Source organism: Chiloscyllium plagiosum, unplaced genomic scaffold (assembly GCF_037043375.1).
Source record: "Chiloscyllium plagiosum isolate Xiang-an unplaced genomic scaffold, Cpla_swu_hap1 HiC_scaffold_33, whole genome shotgun sequence".
Lineage (NCBI taxonomy): Eukaryota > Metazoa > Chordata > Chondrichthyes > Orectolobiformes > Hemiscylliidae > Chiloscyllium > Chiloscyllium plagiosum.
In genome coordinates, this window is record NW_028270171.1 from 12750511 (window position 1) to 12768964 (window position 18454).

Consider the following 18454-nt stretch of genomic DNA (forward strand, 5'->3'; position numbering starts at 1 on the left):
TCCGTCCCCATCGACCATGCAGCCTCGGCGATCGCCGCCCAGACAACTGCCTCCACGATCGCCAGGAAGACCATCGCCGACAGATTCGCGGCCTCCGCGGGGTCCACAACCACCAGGAACAGCACCGTTTCTGCCGTCGCCGCTGCCACTTTCGCCCCCGGAGTTGCTGTCGCCACATCTACTTCCGTCCCCAATGACGTCACTCACCTACACAACGACCACGCCGCATGCGTCCCCGCCCCATGCTGATCTCCGCCCCCACATCTAACTCCACCCCTGCACCAATCTCCGCCCCCATGCTTAACCACATCCCCACGCCTAATATCGCCCCCACGCCGATCCCCGTCCCCACGCCTAACCCCGCCCCCACTCCCAGCTCCAGCCCCACACCAGGTCCTAGCTCCCAGCCCTGCCGTATTTTCACCATCCCTCCAGACCTCCCCCTCTCTGAGGATGAAAGATCAGTCCTCAGCAAAGGCCTCACCTTCATCCCCCTACGCTCTCGGATTAACGAATTCAACACGCGGCAAGACATTGAACAATTCTTCTGCCGCCTTCGCCTCCGCGCCTACTTCTTCAAACAGGACTCCCGCCCATCCACTGACGACCCCTTCTCCCGGCTCCAACACACCCCATCCACCTGGACACCCCGTGCTGGCCTCTTACCTGCCCTCGATCTCTTCATAGCCAACTGCCGCCGCGACATTGACCGCCTCAACCTGTCCACCCCTCTCACCCACTCCAACCTCTCACCCTCGGAACGTGCAGCCCTCCACTCCCTCCACTCCAACCCCAACCTCACCATCAAACCGGCAGACAAGGGAGGCGCACTGGTAGTTTGGCGCACCGACCTTTACACCACTGAGGCTAAACGCCAGCTCGCGGACACCTCCTCCTGTTGCCCCCTTGACCATGACCCCACCTCCCACCACCAAACCATCATCTCCCAGACCATCCATAACCTCAGGGGATCTCCCATCCACCGCCTCCAACCTCATAGTCCCACAACCCCGTACCGCCCGTTTCTACCTCCTGCCCAAAATCCACAAACCTGACTGCCCCGGCCGACCCATTGTCTCAGCCTGCTCCTGCCCCACCGAACTCATCTCTGCATACCTTGACACGGTCCCTGTCCCCCTTAGTCCAAGAACTCCCCACCTACATTCGGGACACCACCCACGCCTTCCACCTACTCCATGATTTTCGCTTCCCTGGCCCCCAACACCTTTTCTTCATCATGGACATCCAGTCCCTATATACCTCCATCCCCCATCATGAAGGCCTCAAAGCCCTCCGCTTCTTTCTTTCCCGCCGAACCAACCAGTACCCTTCCACTGTCACCCTCCTTCGACTGACTGAACTGGTCCTCACTCAGAACAACTTCTCTTTCCAATCCTCCCACTTTCTCCAAACCAAAGGAGTAGCCATGGGCACCCGCATGGGCCCCAGCTATGCCTGCCTCTTCGTCGGATATGTGGAACAGTCCATCTTCCGCAGCTACACTGGCACCACCCCCCCCACCTTTTCCTCCGCTACATTGATGACTGTATCGGCGCTACCTCGTGCTCTCACAAGGAGGTTGAACAGTTCATCCACTTTACTAACACCTTCCACCCCGACCTCAAATTTACCTGGACCGTCTCAGACTCCTCCCTCCCCTTCCTAGACCTCTCCATTTCTATCTTGGACGACCAACTCAACACGGACGTTTACTATAAACCGACTGACTCCCACAGCTACCTAGATTACACCTACTCCCACCCTGCCCCCTGTAAAAACACCATCCCATATTCCCAATTCCTTCGCCTCCGCTGCATCTGTTCCCAGGAGGACCAATTCCACTACCGAACAACCCAAATGGCCTCCTTCTTCAAAGGCCGCAATTTCCCTCAGACATGGTTGACGATGCTCTCCACCGCATCTCCTCCACTTCCCGCTCCTCTGCCCTTGAACCCCGCCCCTCCAATCGCCACCAGGACATAACCCCACTGGTCCTCACCTACCACCCCACCAACCTCCAGATACATCGTATCATCCTCTGTCATTTCCGCCACCTCCAAACACACCCCACCACCAGGGATATATTTCCCTCCCCCCCCCATCAACGTTCCAGAAAGACCACTCCCTCTGCGACTCCCTCGTCAAATCCACACCCCCCACCAACCCAACCTCCACTCCCGGCACCTTCCCCTGCAACCGCAAGAAATGCAAAACTTGCGCCCACACGTCCCCCCCTCACTTCCCTCCAAGACCCCAAGGAATCCTTCCATATCCATCAGAAATTCACCTGCACCTCCACACACATCATTTACTGCATCCGCTGCACCCGATGTGGCCTCCTATACATTGGGGAGACAGCTGCCTACTTGTGGAACGTTTCAGAGAACACCTCTGGGACACCCGCACCAACTAACCCAACCGCCCCGTGGCTGAACACTTTAACTCCCCCTCCCACTCGACCAAGGACATGCAGGTCCTTGGCCTCCTCCATCGCCAGACCATAGCAACACGACGCCTGGAGGAAGAACGCTTCACCTTCCGCCTAGGAACCCTCCAACCACAAGGGATGAATGCAGATTTCTCCAGCTTTCTCATTTCCCCTCCCCCCACCTTTTCTCAGTCCCAACCCTCAGACTCGGCACCGCCTTCTTGACCTGCAATCTTCTTCCCGACCTCCCCGCCCCCACCCCCTCTCCGGTCTATCACCCTCACCTTAACCTCCTTCCACCTATCGTATTCCCAACGCCCCTCCCCCAAGTCCCTCCTCTCTATCTTTTATCTTAGCCTGCTTGGCACACCCTCCTCAATCCTGAAGAAGGGCTTATGCTCGAAACGTCGATTCTCCTGCTCCTTTGATGCTGCCTGACCTGCTGTGCTTTTCCAGCAACGCATTTTTAAGCTCTGATCTCCAGCATCTGCAGTCCTCACTTTCTCCGAGCTGGTGTTGGTACGAAGTTAAAAATCACACAACACCAGGTTATAATCCAACAGGTTTATTTGGAAACACTACCTCTCAGAGCACTGTTTCTTCATCAGATAACTGTGCAGCTGTGCTCCAGAACCACCTGTTGAAGGAGCAGCGCTCCGAAAGCTAGTGTTTCCAAATAAACCTGTTGGACTATAAGCTGGTGTTGTGTGATTTTCCACTATGTGATATTTACATAGGCAGTTTCCCATGCAAATGAGAGTATTGGAATTAATAATGGATAATGTAGGCAAGAAGTATGAACAGGAGGAAGGTAGAGTGAGGGTATATCTATGCAATTTCAAAAATGCCCTGCTGTTGATTTGCATTTCTTTCAGTGCACTCTATATTTAAGAAGTGTGTACAATTTTGAAGGTTTACAGTCATCCTGTCATAGCTCAGTGGTAGCAACCAGAGGTCTGAAGATCACAGGTTCAAATCTCACTCTAGAGACTTCAGTGCAGAACCTAAGCTGACCCTCAATGCACTACTGAGCGAGTGCTGCATAATTGAGATGCTAACCTTCCAGACAAGGAATTAACTGAAGCCCTCTTAGACATAAGGAAAAGTTTTTTTTAAAACTTGGAATGAGGTACAATTACAATGCTCCCTGTAAAACATAAGCGGTCAGTTTGTTTTCATAGCATACTAAATTTCAGTATTCCTTACCCTGCCCTGAAATCACTAAGTTCAGCGGGATCATTGCAGGGGTGATGTTCCCCCATGTCCTCAACATTCATTCCTCAATCAACATCACTTTTTAAAAAACAGGTTTTCTGGTCACTGTAGGATATCTGCTGCTGAGAGCTTGTTGTGTGCAAATTAGCTCCTGCATTTTCTCCACTGCAACACTGACTTCAAACTGCTGTTAGGTGTCCTCGGGGCTACTAAAGGCATTGTATAAAAGCAAATCTTTTGATTTTGTAAACGTAGGAACATGGGAATCAGTGACCGTGCATTGAATTGCCTGATAGCTGGAAACCAATTGTAAGCTATTAAACCTGGTACTCTGGACAACTGGTCTAAGGCACTAGATTTAAGCTCCAAACTCAATCGAGTCTTGTTTGAATCCCACTGCTGCCCCAGTCATTAGGGATGTACCCCAGGCAGTCACAGAGGGCTGGGCAACTTAAAGTCTTTGGGCGGCTCAGCGGTAGCTCTGCTGCCTCAGAGCGGCAGAGAACCGAGTTCGATTCTACCCTTGCGCGACTGTGTGGAGTTTGCATCTTCTCTGTGTCTCTGCGTGGGTTTCCTTTGGGTGCTCTGGTTTTCTTCCCAGAGTCCAAAAATGTGCAGGTTAGGTGGATTGGCCGTGCTAATTTACCCTGTGGTGTCTACTTAGATTAGCCATGGGAAATGGAGGATTACAGGAATAGGGTGGGTTTGGGTGAGAGGCTCTTCAGTGGGTCATGTGGACTTGATGGGCCAAAGGTCTGCTTCCACACTGTGGGGATTCTATGAAAAAAGGTAGGAACCAGGATCTTATTCCCATGTGATCATCCACCATCAGCTGAAGGAAGATGACATATGGTGGAGAATAGCTGTTAAAGGGTGATGCCAGTACAATGAAGATGGGAGTAAATGGAGAATTAAGCCAGAGTCTATTGCATTGCAGTTATCAAAATCGAAGCTGCATTTATATTCAACTTTTAATAAGAGCCAGTGCTGACATTCCAGTGCAATACTGAGAGTCAGCTGCATTGTCAGAGGTGCCACCTTTCAGATAAGATGCTAACTTGAGGCCTAAGTTGTGTGGGCGGATGTATTTTACCGATCCCATGACATTATTTTTAAGAAGAGCAGAGCAGTTATTCTGGCCAATATGGATCCATCAATCAGCATCATCACAACATATTCACTGGTCCTTAGTGCATTGCCATTTGAATTAGCTTTATTGTTACATGTACTCACCAGAAGTACAGTGAAAAGTTTACAAGTTGCTATTTACAGTGTCATCTTAGGTACACAGGTACCTAGGTACAAATTCTTAAGTACAAATTGTTAATGAGAAACTATATAGAAATATAAAGAGATAAGAAGTCCAGCAAAAAATTAGAAAAATGGAGAAATAAGATTTCAGAATAACAGTGCTTCCAAACCAGACCTCTCTGGGTTTTATGTTGGGTCTATGCTGAGGTCAGGAGTCTAATCCACACTGAGGTCGGGAGCTCGAGCCCATGCTGAGGCCGGGGGTTTGAGCCAAAGCTGAGGTCAGGAATCTAATCCATTCTGAGGTCGGGAGCTCGAGCCCATGCTGAGGCCGGGGGTTTGAGCCAAAGCTGAGGTCAGGAGTCTAATCCATTCTGAGGCTGGGAGATCGAGCCCTCTCTGAGGCCGGGAGTCCGTATCCACCCTGAGGCCAGGAGATTGAGTCCACTCTTAGGCTGAGAGTCCGTGTCCACTCTGAGGCTGGGTGTCCATGTCCACGCTGAGGCCGGCAGATCAAGTCCGTGCCGAGGCTGGGAGTCCGAGAACATGCTGAGCCCGTGGGGTTCGGGTCCATGCTGAGGTCTGGAGTCCGCACTGCCTTTCACCCCAGACATTGCTGATGCCGACAGAAGGTAAAAAGAAAAATGAAAAAAAGTGAAGAGAGAAAAATGAAACAGAGTGGAAGAGCTCTGGCTTAGCAGTCCTTCACCACCATCATCTTGTGGGATATACCTGTGGACAAATTAGCTGCTGCATTTTCTACATTTTTCTTACAACAGTGGCTACACTTTAAAAGTACTTCACTGGTTGTGTAGTGTTTTGAGTGTGTTTGGCATTTGTGAAAAGCCCTATATAAATGCAAGTTTTTCCTTCGAATGCCAGAAAGTCTGCTAAAGTATTTAACACAGTGACAAAGTGAACAATGAACCTCTGCAGGAGAATGAAGAGGGGAGCAAAAAGGTTTGTCTAAGAGGTGGAGTCAATCAATCATTTTAAAAGCTAATCAGAAGGGCACGTGAGAGAAATAAACATAGATAGGGAAGGGGTATGACACTGTGTGGACTGCTCTCCATAGAGCCAGCATCAACATGATGGGCCGTGCAGCCTCCTTCTGTGCTGTAGTAACTCTATTTTGAGAAGGTTTTTAAAGATGGCAAAGGATTTTAGGGAGTGAGATCCAAATAGATGGATGGAAGATCGACTAATAATTGTCTGTCTGGTGGGAGGGGGCACAGAGTCACAAGGAGTGCAAGATGGGGAGCATAATATCATCAAAGTTTCCAGGATGAATAGTCCAAGTAATCAGGAGATGAGGATAAAGATTTTAAATTCAATATCGTATACAAGACAGGTCTGTATATATCAATGAAGCCAAGGATGAAAAGTCAGGGGACCTTTGTCACAGGCAAATTAATTGCAAAAATTCAATGGGAAGTGAAGGCAATTGTGTAGCAGTATTGTTGCAGGATTGAAATCCAGAGACCTGGATAATGCTTTGTTTATCCAAAATGAATCCTGTTGTGGCAGATGTTGAAATTTGAATTCAGAAAATCCGGAATTAGAAGTTTTAATGATGTCACTGACAGGGCAGACTCAGTAGAGGTGGTGACAAACTGGAGAGATTTCAAAAGGAGAGATTTGCCATGGGAGTCCCTCAACATTGACATCAGACGTTATGAAATCTCATGGCACCAGGCCAAACACGGACAAGGAAACTTGTCGAATACCATATACCACTCTGCTACGTCTGCTGCAGCAGAGGAATGGTACTCAAAAACACAATCTGCAAACCTATGGCCCAGCATATCCTCAACTCTATCTTTACCATCAAGCCAAACAATCAACCCTGGCTCAATGAACAGTACAGGAGATGCTCGAAGCAGCACCAGGCATACTTAACAATGAGGTGTCAACCTGGTGTATCTACAGAACAGGACTACCTCTGAGACAAACTGCATGAGCAGTAAGTGATAGACAAGGCTGAACAATTCCACATCAGTGGATCAGATTTAAGCTCTGCAGTCCTCCTCCTGGTCAAACTCCATCATATGTTTTAATAAGCTCATCTACTCTTCTAAACAGTAGTACAAGCCTAATCTCCTCAGAAGACAGCCTCTCAATTTCAGGAATCAGCCTAATAATCTTCTCTAAACTGTTGCCAATGCGAGTAAGCTCTTCCTTAAATAAAGAGACCAAAAGCTACAAATAGTACTCTAGGTGTGATCTCACCAATACCCTGCATTAGGAGGAAGAGTTTCCACTTTTTATACCCCTTCGATAGAATCACAGAGTAATGCAGGATGGAAACAAACCCTTCAGTCCAATTCATCCACGCCGACCAAGATTCCCAAACTAAAGTAGTCCTACTTGCCAGTGTTCAACCCACATTCCTCTAAACAGCAGGAAAATCAACATTTCAGGCAGGAGCCCTTCATCAGGAATGCAACTCATTCCTGATGAAGGGCTTTTGCCCGAAACGTCGATTTCCCTGCTCCTCGGATGCTGCCTGACCTGCTGTGCTTTTCCAGCACCACTCTAATCTTGACTCGATCTCCAGCAACTGCAATCCTCACTTTCACCATATTCCTTTAAACTTTTCCTATTCAGGTACCTGTCCAAATTTCTTTTAAATGTTGTACCTTCTACTGGCAGCTCATTCCACATACGAATCACACTCTGTGTGAAAACGGTCCCACTCAGGTTCCTTTTATATCTTTCTCCTCTCACCTTAAAATTGTGTCCTCTAGTTTTAAACTCCTCAACCCTTTGCTATTTCTTATCTGTGCCCCTCATGGTTTATAATCTCTGTAAGGTCACCCTTCAACCTCTTACCCTCCAGTGAAAAAAAGTCTCAGCTTATTCAGCCTCTCCTTCTCACTTGAACTCTACAGTCCTGGTAACATCCTTGTAAATATTTTCTGCATCCTTTCCAATTTAATAATGTCCTTCCAATAGCAGGGCAACAGAACAGTACATTATCTTACATTAAAGAGCAGTATTCAGTTTGTCTTTCTCATTATTTCCTGTACATGCTTTATCTTGTGATCCATGTAAATACTAATCTGCTCATGTATAATCTCTAAAATGACCTTAAAACATCAGAAATCCACGCAACAGAAGCAACATTTTGACTTGTTTGGTCATGGAATCTGTTCGGAAAAAGGCTGTGTAAGTACACTGTACACTACGATTTTCAACATATATATGACCACTGTAAGATTTGGAGAGAGAAGACATTTAAAGCCAACACAGTGTTGAAGTGAGCTACTGACATTTTTATGATTAGAGAGCTTTAAGAAAGCCAGGTACTGTAAGCAATAGGAAGGAATAATCAGAATTGCAGACCACAACTTTGAACTACTGGATGATTCGGAATGGCTCTGAATGTTCCAGTCTCTGCTGCTATGGAGGTGAAAAGTAATGTGAGACAGAATTGAAACTTCTTCCCTCTTACTGGCAAAATTATGAGGGGGCCACAGGGTTGAATGGAAAACTGAAGGGAGACAGGAGGGCAGGAGTAGGTTAGGGAGTTCCAGATTTTGACCATATGACAGTGAAGGAATGTCAATATAGTTTCAAATCAAGATGGTGTGTGGCTTGGACGGGAACTTGCAGGTTGGTGGTGTTCCCATGCTTCTGCTGTTCTTCTTCTTCTAGATGATTGACATTGCAGATTTGGAAACTGCTGCTGAGAAAGCCATGCTGAGTTGTTGCATCTTGTGGATGTTAACCACTACTGCCACTTTTGTGTTGATGGTGGAAGGAGACAACATTGTAAACATTACATGGCATGCCAATCAGACTGTTGCTTTGTCTTAGATGCTGTTGAGCTTCTTGAGGTTTGTTGGACTGCAATTATCCAGGCAAGCGGACATTATTCCATTACAATCATGACTTCTGCCTTGTAGATGGTGAACAGGTTTGAGGAGCGAGGAGGCAAGTTATTCAACAAACAATTTCCAGCCTCCAACCCACTCTTGTATTCACAGTATTTGAATGGCTGGCTCAGTTTCAATTTCCGATTAATGGGAACCCCCAGGATGTTGTTAGTGGAAGGATCCAGCAATGATAATGCCATTGAATGTCAACCTTCACAAGTTAAAAGTTAGAAGACTAGTTGGAAGTTTAGAAGAATGCAAGGAGATCTAATTGAGGTATAAATGTGGAGAGGATATTTCCTCACATGGGGCAATCTAGAACAATCAGTCATAGCTTTAGGCAAAAGGGTAGGGGACTTAGACCATAGAGGAGGAGAAACCACTTCTCTCAAAGTGGAATGAATTGGTGGAACCCATTATCCCAGGCTGTGGCAGATGTTGAGACATTGAGTAAATTTAAGGATAAGATTTTTAAATTATTAATGGGTTGAAGGGTTATGAGGAGTGTGCAGGAAAGTGGATTTGAGGCTGAGATGAGATCAGCTATGATTAAATGGCAGAGGAGGCTCGATGGGTTGAATTTGCCTACTCCTGTTCCTCGCTCTCATGCTCTTATAATCTGTCTTGTTAGCAGTGAGGCGATTCAGTAATGGCAATGCCGCTGAATGTAGCGTGACACTTGTTGAAGTCTCTCAGTCGGAGATGGCCACTGTCAGTTGATACCTGAGCCAAAACCCAAACATTGTCTGCATTTTGCCACCCTTGGATACGGGATGCTTCAACATCCAAAGAGTCGCGAACAATGCAAACACCATGAAATCATCAGGGATCACACCCAGCTCTGAGGTCAAGATGGAGGGAAGCTTCTCAGAATCTTATAAAATGAAACAGTAGGCTAAAATAACATTTTCTGGTGTGATGATACACCCAACTCTTGCAGTACCGACCAGTCTCTAAAAGCCCCTCTCATGCCAGTTAGTGCAGTATGGGCCTTCCCTAGGGACATTCAAGCATGTATGTAACGGTGCAAGAGGGGCAGACGGTTAGTCGGACACTAACAATGACCTCCTCTGTGGCCTGCTGTCTGACCATGATAATGGCCATTTTGGACAGGTCCAGGGGCAGACCTGAAAGAAGGCCCTCTGACCTCTCCCACCCACCCTGCATGGGCTCTCCGGATTTCAGGAGTGTGGGGCTGAAATGCAACCAAAATTCTGAGGAACTCCTTGGTGAAGGAAATGAAGCAGGTTGGGTCTTAGACACCTGGTGCTGTGTTGTTCTCACCACCATAGTCTTACCAGACCATAGGGGCTGCTCTCTCATTAGAGTGAAGCGACTGGTGGTGATTTAAACCGAGGGCCACCAGAGCTCAAGGAAGAGGTTGAGAAAGAAAGTCCTCATTGTAACCTCAAACCAGTGATGGGACTTGAACTGTTGGCATCACATTGCTCTGTGAGCCACTAACCCAGACAACTGAGCCAAACCCATTTCATGGTCCTATGTATTCCACGTGGGAGAGGGTGTGACGTGATCACGTGCCCGCGCGTACGCTGCGTAATGACGACACCCATAAAAGCACCACCCAGTGACGTCACGCTGCTGTGTTTACTTCCGGTCAGTTGGGAAAAAAACTCCGATGAAATGACAGATTTGAGCCCACGATAAGCCTCCTAATCTAAATCATTTAGAACAAATCACAACCGCGTAACTCCTGTAAGCGCTGAATAAAACTGAACGATCTGCCTACCTTTGAAGAAGAGGTTTTTTTTTTAAAAAAATTGGAGGCCACGAGGAGGTGCAGCGCATATGGATTGGTTAATGGGGTAAGTGCTGGGATTCTTGATGGATTTACAGTATCTTACGGAAATTTTACGCTCAATTACAATTCGACAGAAGTAGATGTCTGGTGAGGGACATAGTCCCGTTGGAGCGAGGATTTATTTTCATTTCATGCCAGTGCGCATGCTATCGGGAAGCGGTGGCTTCTGGGACTTGTAGTTTCCCGGCGGCCTTGCGAAGTGGAGAGCCGCGAGGAATGAACTACGAGTCGTAGGATGCAACGCGCAGGTCCCCGCGGGAACCGTTAGCTCCTGGCGGGGCGCGAGGCCTGGGCGTTCGTGTGATCAGTGCCCCGCCCCCTCCGCGCGCTAACCCCCGCGCGCATCCTCCCGAACCCCATCGAGGACCCCGCCAACGCGCGCGCCCTCCTTCCCCCCCGCCCTCTCTCCTCAGCACGCCTCAACCACAAGTAACCCGCCCCATTCACCCTTCCATCTTCCTTAACAACCCACCCCGACTCCACTCGCCAATCTTCGCCCTCTTCCCCCACCCCCGCCTCCCCCCCCCCCACCCAGCCCCCACTCCCCCACCCCTCCCCACTCCCCCACCCCTCCCCACTCCCCCACCCCCCCTCCCTCCCCACTCCCCCACCCCCCCTCCCCCCCCACTCCCCACCCCCCTCCCACTCCCACTCCCTCCCCCACCCCCCCCACTCCCCCACCCCCCTCCCACACCCCACCCCCCCTCCCACTCCCCCCCCTCCCACTCCCCCCACTCCCCCCCCACCCCTCTTCCTCCCCCCACCCCCCCCACCCCTCTTCCTCCCCCCACCCCCCCACCCCTCTTCCTCCCCCCACCCCCCCCACCCCTCTTCCTCCACCCACCCCTCTTCCTCCCCCCACCCCCCCACCCCTCTTCCTCCCCCCACCCCCCCACCCCTCTTCCTCCCCCCACCCCCCCCACCCCTCTTCCTCCCCCCACCCCCCCACCCCTCTTCCTCCCCCCACCCCCCCACCCCTCTTCCTCCCCCCACCCCCCCACCCCTCTTCCTCCCCCCACCCCCCACCCCTCTTCCTCCCCCCACCCCCCCCACCCCTCTTCCTCCCCCCACCCCCCCACCCCTCTTCCTCCCCCCACCCCCCCCACCCCTCTTCCTCCCCCCACCCCCCCACCCCTCTTCCTCCCCCCACCCCCCCACCCCTCTTCCTCCCCCCACCCCCCCACCCCTCTTCCTCCCCCCACCCCCCCCACCCCTCTTCCTCCCCCCACCCCCCCCCACCCCTCTTCCTCCCCCCACCCCCCCACCCCTCTTCCTCCCCCCACCCCCCCACCCCTCTTCCTCCCCCCACCCCCCCCACCCCTCTTCCTCCCCCCACCCCCCCCACCCCTCTTCCTCCCCCCACCCCCCCCACCCCTCTTCCTCCCCCCACCCCCCCACCCCTCTTCCTCCCCCCCCCACCCCTCTTCCTCCCCCCCCCACCCCTCTTCCTCCCCTCTCCCCCCCACCCCTCTTCCTCCCCCCTCCTCCCCCCTCCCCCCCAGCCCTCTTCCTCCCCCCTCCCCCCCAGCCCTCTTCCTCCCCCCTCCCCCCCACCCCTCTTCCTCCCCTCTCCCCCCCCACCCCTCTTCCTCCCCCCTCCTCCCCCCTCCCCCCCAGCCCTCTTCCTCCCCCCTCCCCCCCAGCCCTCTTCCTCCCCCCTCCCCCCCAGCCCTCTTCCTCCCCCCTCCCCCCCAGCCCTCTTCCTCCCCCCTCCCCCCCACCCCTCTTCCTCCCCCCTCCCCCCCACCCCTCTTCCTCCCCCCTCCCCCCCACCCCTCTTCCTCCCCCCCCCACCCCTCTTCCTCCCCCCTCCCCCCCACCCCTCTTCCTCCCCCCTCCCCCCCACCCCTCTTCCCCCCCCCTCCCCCCCACCCCTCTTCCCCCCCCCTCCCCCCCACCCCTCTTCCCCCCCCCCTCCCCCCACCCCTCCCCCCCACCCCTCCCCCCCACCCCTCTTCCCCCCCCCTCCCCCCCACCCCTCTTCCCCCCCCCTCCCCCCCACCCCTCTTCCCCCCCCTCCCCCCCACCCCTCTTCCCCCCCCCTCCCCCCCACCCCTCTTCCCCCCCCCCTCCCCCCCACCCCTCTTCCCCCCCCCTCCCCCCCACCCCTCTTCCCCCCCCCTCCCCCCCACCCCTCTTCCCCCCCCCTCCCCCCCACCCCTCTTCCTCCCCCCTCCCCCCCACCCCTCTTCCTCCCCCCTCCCCCCCACCCCTCTTCCTCCCCCCTCCCCCCCACCCCTCTTCCTCCCCCCTCCCCCCACCCCTCTTCTTCCCCCCTCCCCCCCACCCCTCTTCTTCCCCCCCACCCCTCTTCTTCCCCCCCACCCCTCTTCTTCCCCCCCACCCCTCTTCTTCCCCCCCACCCCTCTTCTTCCCCCCCACCCCTCTTCCTCCCCCCCACCCCTCTTCCTCCCCCCCACCCCTCTTCCTCCCCCCTCCTCCCCCCTCCCCCCCAGCCCTCTTCCTCCCCCCTCCCCCCCAGCCCTCTTCCTCCCCCCTCCCCCCCACCCCTCTTCCTCCCCCCTCCCCCCCACCCCTCTTCCTCCCCCCTCCCCCCCACCCCTCTTCCTCCCCCCTCCCCCCCACCCCTCTTCCTCCCCCCTCCCCCCCCACCCCTCTTCCTCCCCCCTCCCCCCCACCCCTCTTCCTCCCCCCTCCCCCCCACCCCTCTTCCTCCCCCCTCCCCCCCCACCCCTCTTCCTCCCCCCTCCCCCCCACCCCTCTTCCTCCCCCCTCCCCCCCACCCCTCTTCCCCCCCCCCTCCCCCCCGCCCCTCTTCCCCCCCCCTCCCCCCCACCCATCTTCCCCCCCTCCCCCCCCACCCCTCTTCCCCCCCCCTCCCCCCCACCCCTCTTCCCCCCCCCTCCCCCCCACCCCTCTTCCCCCCCCCCTCCCCCCCACCCCTCTTCCCCCCCCCTCCCCCCCACCCCTCCCCCCCACCCCTCTTCCCCCCCCCTCCCCCCCACCCCTCTTCCTCCCCCCTCCCCTCCACCCCTCTTCCTCCCCCCTCCCCCCCACCCCTCTTCCTCCCCCCTCCCCCCCACCCCTCTTCTTCCCCCCCTCCCCCCCACCCCTCTTCTCCCCCCCCACCCCTCTTCTTCCCCCCCACCCCTCTTCTTCCCCCCCACCCCTCTTCTTCCCCCCCCACCCCTCTTCCTCCCCCCCACCCCTCTTCCTCCCCCCCACCCCTCTTCCTCCCCCCCACCCCTCTTCCTCCCCCCCACCCCTCTTCCTCCCCCCCACCCCTCTTCCTCCCCCCTCCCCCCCACCCCTCTTCCTCCCCCCTCCCCCCCACCCCTCTTCCTCCCCCCTCCCCCCCACCCCTCTTCCTCCCCCCTCCCCCCCACCCCTCTTCCTCCCCCCTCCCCCCCACCCCTCTTCCTCCCCCCTCCCCCCCACCCCTCTTCCTCCCCCCTCCCCCCCACCCCTCTTCCTCCCCCCCCCCACCCCTCTTCCTCCCCCCCCCCACCCCTCTTCCTCCCCCCCCCCACCCCTCTTCCTCCCCCCCCCACCCCTCTTCCTCCCCCCCACCCCTCTTCCTCCCCCCCACCCCTCTTCCTCCCCCCCTCCCCTCTTCCTCCTCCCCCTCCCCTCTTCCTCCCCCCTCCCCCCACCCCTCTTCCTCCCCCCACCCCTCTTCCTCCCCCCTCCCCTCTTCCTCCCCCCTCCCCCCCACCCCTCTTCCTCCCCCCTCCCCTCTTCCTCCCCCCTCCCCCCCACCCCTCTTCCTCCCCCCTCCCCCCCACCCCTCTTCCTCCCCCCCACCCCTCTTCCTCCCCCCCACCCCTCTTCCTCCCCCCCACCCCTCTTCCTCCCCCCCACCCCTCTTCCTCCCCCCCACCCCTCTTCCTCCTCCCCCTCCCCTCTTCCTCCCCCCTCCCCCCACCCCTCTTCCTCCCCCCTCCCCCCACCCCTCTTCCTCCCCCCTCCCCCCACCCCTCTTCCTCCCCCCTCCCCTCTTCCTCCCCCCTCCCCCCCACCCCTCTTCCTCCCCCCTCCCCCCCACCCCTCTTCCTCCCCCCTCCCCTCTTCCTCCCCCCTCCCCCCCACCCCTCTTCCTCCCCCCTCCCCCCCACCCCTCTTCCTCCCCCCCACCCCTCTTCCTCCCCCCCACCCCTCTTCCTCCCCCCCACCCCTCTTCCTCCCCCCCACCCCTCTTCCTCCCCCCCACCCCTCTTCCTCCCCCCCACCCCTCTTCCTCCCCCTCCCCTCTTCCTCCCCCCCACCCCTCTTCCTCCCCCCTCCCCCCCACCCCTCTTCCTCCCCCCTCCCCCCCACCCCTCTTCCTCCCCCCTCCCCCCCACCCCTCTTCCTCCCCCCTCCCCCCCACCCCTCTTCCTCCCCCCTCCCCCCTCCCCCCCCTCTTCCTTCCCCCTCCCCCCCACCCCTCTTCCTCCCCCCTCCCCCCCACCCCTCTTCCTCCCCCCTCCCCCCCACCCCTCTTCCTCCCCCCTTCCCCCTCCCCCCCCTCTTCCTTCCCCCTCCCCCCCTCTTCCTTCCCCCTCCCCCCCTCTTCCTTCCCCCTCCCCCCCTCTTCCTTCCCCCTCCCCCCCTCTTCCTTCCCCCTCCCCCCCCCTTCCTTCCCCCTCCCCCCCCCCTTCCTTCCCCCTCCCCCCCTCTTCCTTCCCCCTCCCCCCCTCTTCCTTCCCCCTCCCCCCTCTTCCTTCCCCCTCCCCCCTCTTCCTTCCCCCTCCCCCCTCTTCCTTCCCCCTCCCCCCCTCTTCCTTCCCCCTCTTCCTTCCCCCTCCCCCCCTCTTCCTTCCCCTCCCCTCCCCCCCTCTTCCTTCCCCCTCCCCTCCCCCCCTCTTCCTTCCCCCCACCCCTCTTCCTCCCCCCCACCCCTCTTCCTCCCCCCCACCCCTCTTCCTCCCCCCTCCCCCTCCCCCCCCTCTTCCTTCCCCCTCCCCCCCTCTTCCTTCCCCCTCCCCCCCTCTTCCTTCCCCCTCCCCCCCTCTTCCTTCCCCCTCCCCCCCTCTTCCTTCCCCCTCCCCCCCCCTCTTCCTTCCCCCTCCCCCCCCCTCTTCCTTCCCCCTCCCCCCCCCTCTTCCTTCCCCCTCCCCCACCCTCTTCCTTCCCCCTCCCCCCCCCTCTTCCTTCCCCCTCCCCCCCCTCTTCCTTCCCCCTCCCCCCCCTCTTCCTTCCCCCTCCCCCCCCTCTTCCTCCCCCCCTCCCCCCCACCCCTCTTCCTCCCCCCCACCCCTCTTCCTCCCCCCCACCCCTCTTCCTCCCCCCTCCCCCCCACCCCTCTTCCTCCCCCCTCCCCCCCACCCCTCTTCCTCCCCCCCACCCCTCTTCCTCCCCCCTCCCCCCCACCCCTCTTCCTCCCCCCTCCCCCCCACCCCTCTTCCTCCCCCCCACCCCCCACCCCTCTTCCTCCCCCCCACCCCTCTTCCTCCCCCCCACCCCTCTTCCTCCCCCCCACCCCTCTTCCTCCCCCCTCCCCCCACCCCTCTTCCTCCCCCCTCCACCCCACCCCTCTTCCTCCCCCCCACCCCTCTTCCTCCCCCCCACCCCTCTTCCTCCCCCCCACCCCTCTTCCTCCCCCCCACCCCTCTTCCTCCCCCCCACCCCTCTTCCTCCCCCCTCCCCCCACCCCTCTTCCTCCCCCCACCCCTCTTCCTCCCCCCACCCCTCTTCCTCCCCCCACCCCTCTTCCTCCCCCCACCCCTCTTCCTCCCCCCACCCCTCTTCCTCCCCCCACCCCTCTTCCTCCCCCCACCCCTCTTCCTCCCCCCACCCCTCTTCCTCCCCCCACCCCTCTTCCTCCCCCCACCCCTCTTCCTCCCCCCACCCCTCTTCCTCCCCCCACCCCTCTTCCTCCCCCCACCCCTCTTCCTCCCCCCTCCCCCCACCCCTCTTCCTCCCCCCTCCCCCCCACCCCTCTTCCTCCCCCCCACCCCTCTTCCTCCCCCCCCACCCCTCTTCCTCCCCCCCACCCCTCTTCCTCCTCCCACCCCTCTTCCTCCCCCCTCCCCCCTCCCCCCACCCCTCTTCCTCCCCCCCACCCCTCTTCCTCCCCCCCACCCCTCTTCCTCCCCCCTCCCCCCACCCCTCTTCCTCCCCCCTCCCCCCACCCCTCTTCCTCCCCCCTCCCCCCACCCCTCTTCCTCCCCCCTCCCCCCACCCCTCTTCCTCCCCCCTCCCCCCACCCCTCTTCCTCCCCCCTCCCCCCACCCCTCTTCCTCCCCCCTCCCCCCACCCCTCTTCCTCCCCCCTCCCCCACCCCTCTTCTTCCCCCCACCCCTCTTCCTCCCCCCTCCCCCCCACCCCTCTTCCTCCCCCCCTCCCCCCCCACCCCTCTTCCTCCCCCCTCCCCCCCCACCCCTCTTCCTCCCCCCCTCCCCCCCACCCCTCTTCCTCCCCCCTCCCCCCCCCACCCCTCTTCCTCCCCCCTCCCCCCCCACCCCTCTTCCTCCCCCCTCCCCCCCCACCCCTCTTCCTCCCCCCTCCCCCCCCACCCCTCTTCCTCCCCCCTCCCCCCCCACCCCTCTTCCTCCCCCCTCCCCCCCCCACCCCTCTTCCTCCCCCCTCCCCCCCCCCCACCCCTCTTCCTCCCCCCTCCCCCCCCACCCCTCTTCCTCCCCCCCTCCCCCCCACCCCTCTTCCTCCCCCCTCCCCCCCCACCCCTCTTCCTCCCCCCTCCCCCCCCCCACCCCTCTTCCTCCCCCCTCCCCCCCCCACCCCTCTTCCTCCCCCCTCCCCCACCCACCCCTCTTCCTCCCCCCTCCCCCACCCACCCCTGTTCCTCCCCCCTCCCCCCCCACCCCTGTTCCTCCCCCCTCCCCCCCCCCACCCCTCTTCCTCCCCCCTCCCCCCCCACCCCTCTTCCTCCCCCCTCCCCCCCCACCCCTCTTCCTCCCCCCTCCCCCCCACCCCTCTTCCTCCCCCCTCCCCCCCACCCCTCTTCCTCCCCCCTCCCCCCACCCCTCTTCCCCCCCCCACCCCTCTTCCTCCCCCCACCCCTCTTCCTCCCCCCACCCCTCTTCCTCCCCCCACCCCTCTTCCTCCCCCCACCCCTCTTCCTCCCCCCACCCCTCTTCCTCCCCCCACCCCTCTTCCTCCCCCCACCCCTCTTCCTCCCCCCACCCCTCTTCCTCCCCCCACCCCTCTTCCTCCCCCCACCCCTCTTCCTCCCCCCACCCCTCTTCCTCCCCCCACCCCTCTTCCTCCCCCTCCCCTCTTCCTCCCCCCTCCCCTCTTCCTCCCCCCTCCCCTCTTCCTCCCCCCTCCCCTCTTCCTCCCCCCTCCCCTCTTCCTCCCCCCTCCCCTCTTCCTCCCCCCTCCCCTCTTCCTCCCCCCTCCCCTCTTCCTCCCCCCTCCCCTCTTCCTCCCCCCTCCCCTCTTCCTCCCCCCTCCCCTCTTCCTCCCCCCTCCCCTCTTCCTCCCCCCTCCCCTCTTCCTCCCCCCTCCCCTCTTCCTCCCCCCTCCCCTCTTCCTCCCCCCTCCCCTCTTCCTCCCCCCTCCCCTCTTCCTCCCCCCTCCCCTCTTCCTCCCCCCTCCCCTCTTCCTCCCCCCTCCCCTCTTCCTCCCCCCTCCCCTCTTCCTCCCCCCTCCCCTCTTCCTCCCCCCTCCCCTCTTCCTCCCCCCTCCCCTCTTCCTCCCCCCTCCCCTCTTCCTCCCCCCTCCCCTCTTCCTCCCCCCTCCCCTCTTCCTCCCCCCCACCCCTCTTCCTCCCCTCCCCCCCACCCCTCTTCCTCCCCCCTCCCCCCCACCCCTCTTCCTCCCCCCTCCCCCCCACCCCTCTTCCTCCCCCCTCCCCCCCACCCCTCTTCCTCCCCCCTCCCCCCCACCCCTCTTCCTCCCCCCTCCCCCCTCCCCTCTTCCTCCCCCCTCCCCTCTTCCTCCCCCTTCCCCCCTCCCCCT

General features: G+C 59.1%; 1 protein-coding gene and 1 long non-coding RNA gene across 2 annotated transcripts in view; one reads left to right on the forward strand and one right to left on the reverse strand.

Moving 5' to 3' along the window:
• Positions 1-4819: 4819 nt before the first annotated feature.
• Positions 4820-10859, reverse strand: LOC148141213 (uncharacterized). The gene is made up of 2 exons (XR_015752562.1): positions 10520-10859; positions 4820-5510 (listed from the first exon to the last, which is right to left on the reverse strand). It is a non-coding gene; the product is annotated as an uncharacterized LOC148141213 (long non-coding RNA).
• Positions 10372-18454, forward strand: part of LOC122542216 (MOB kinase activator 2-like) — a 58161-nt gene continuing 50078 nt past the window's right edge. Inside the window, exon 1 of the mRNA XM_087978292.1 lies at positions 10372-10595. Coding sequence (XP_087834418.1) covers positions 10579-10595 — 17 coding nt within the window. The 5' untranslated portion in view covers positions 10372-10578. The remainder of the gene's footprint in view (positions 10596-18454) is intronic.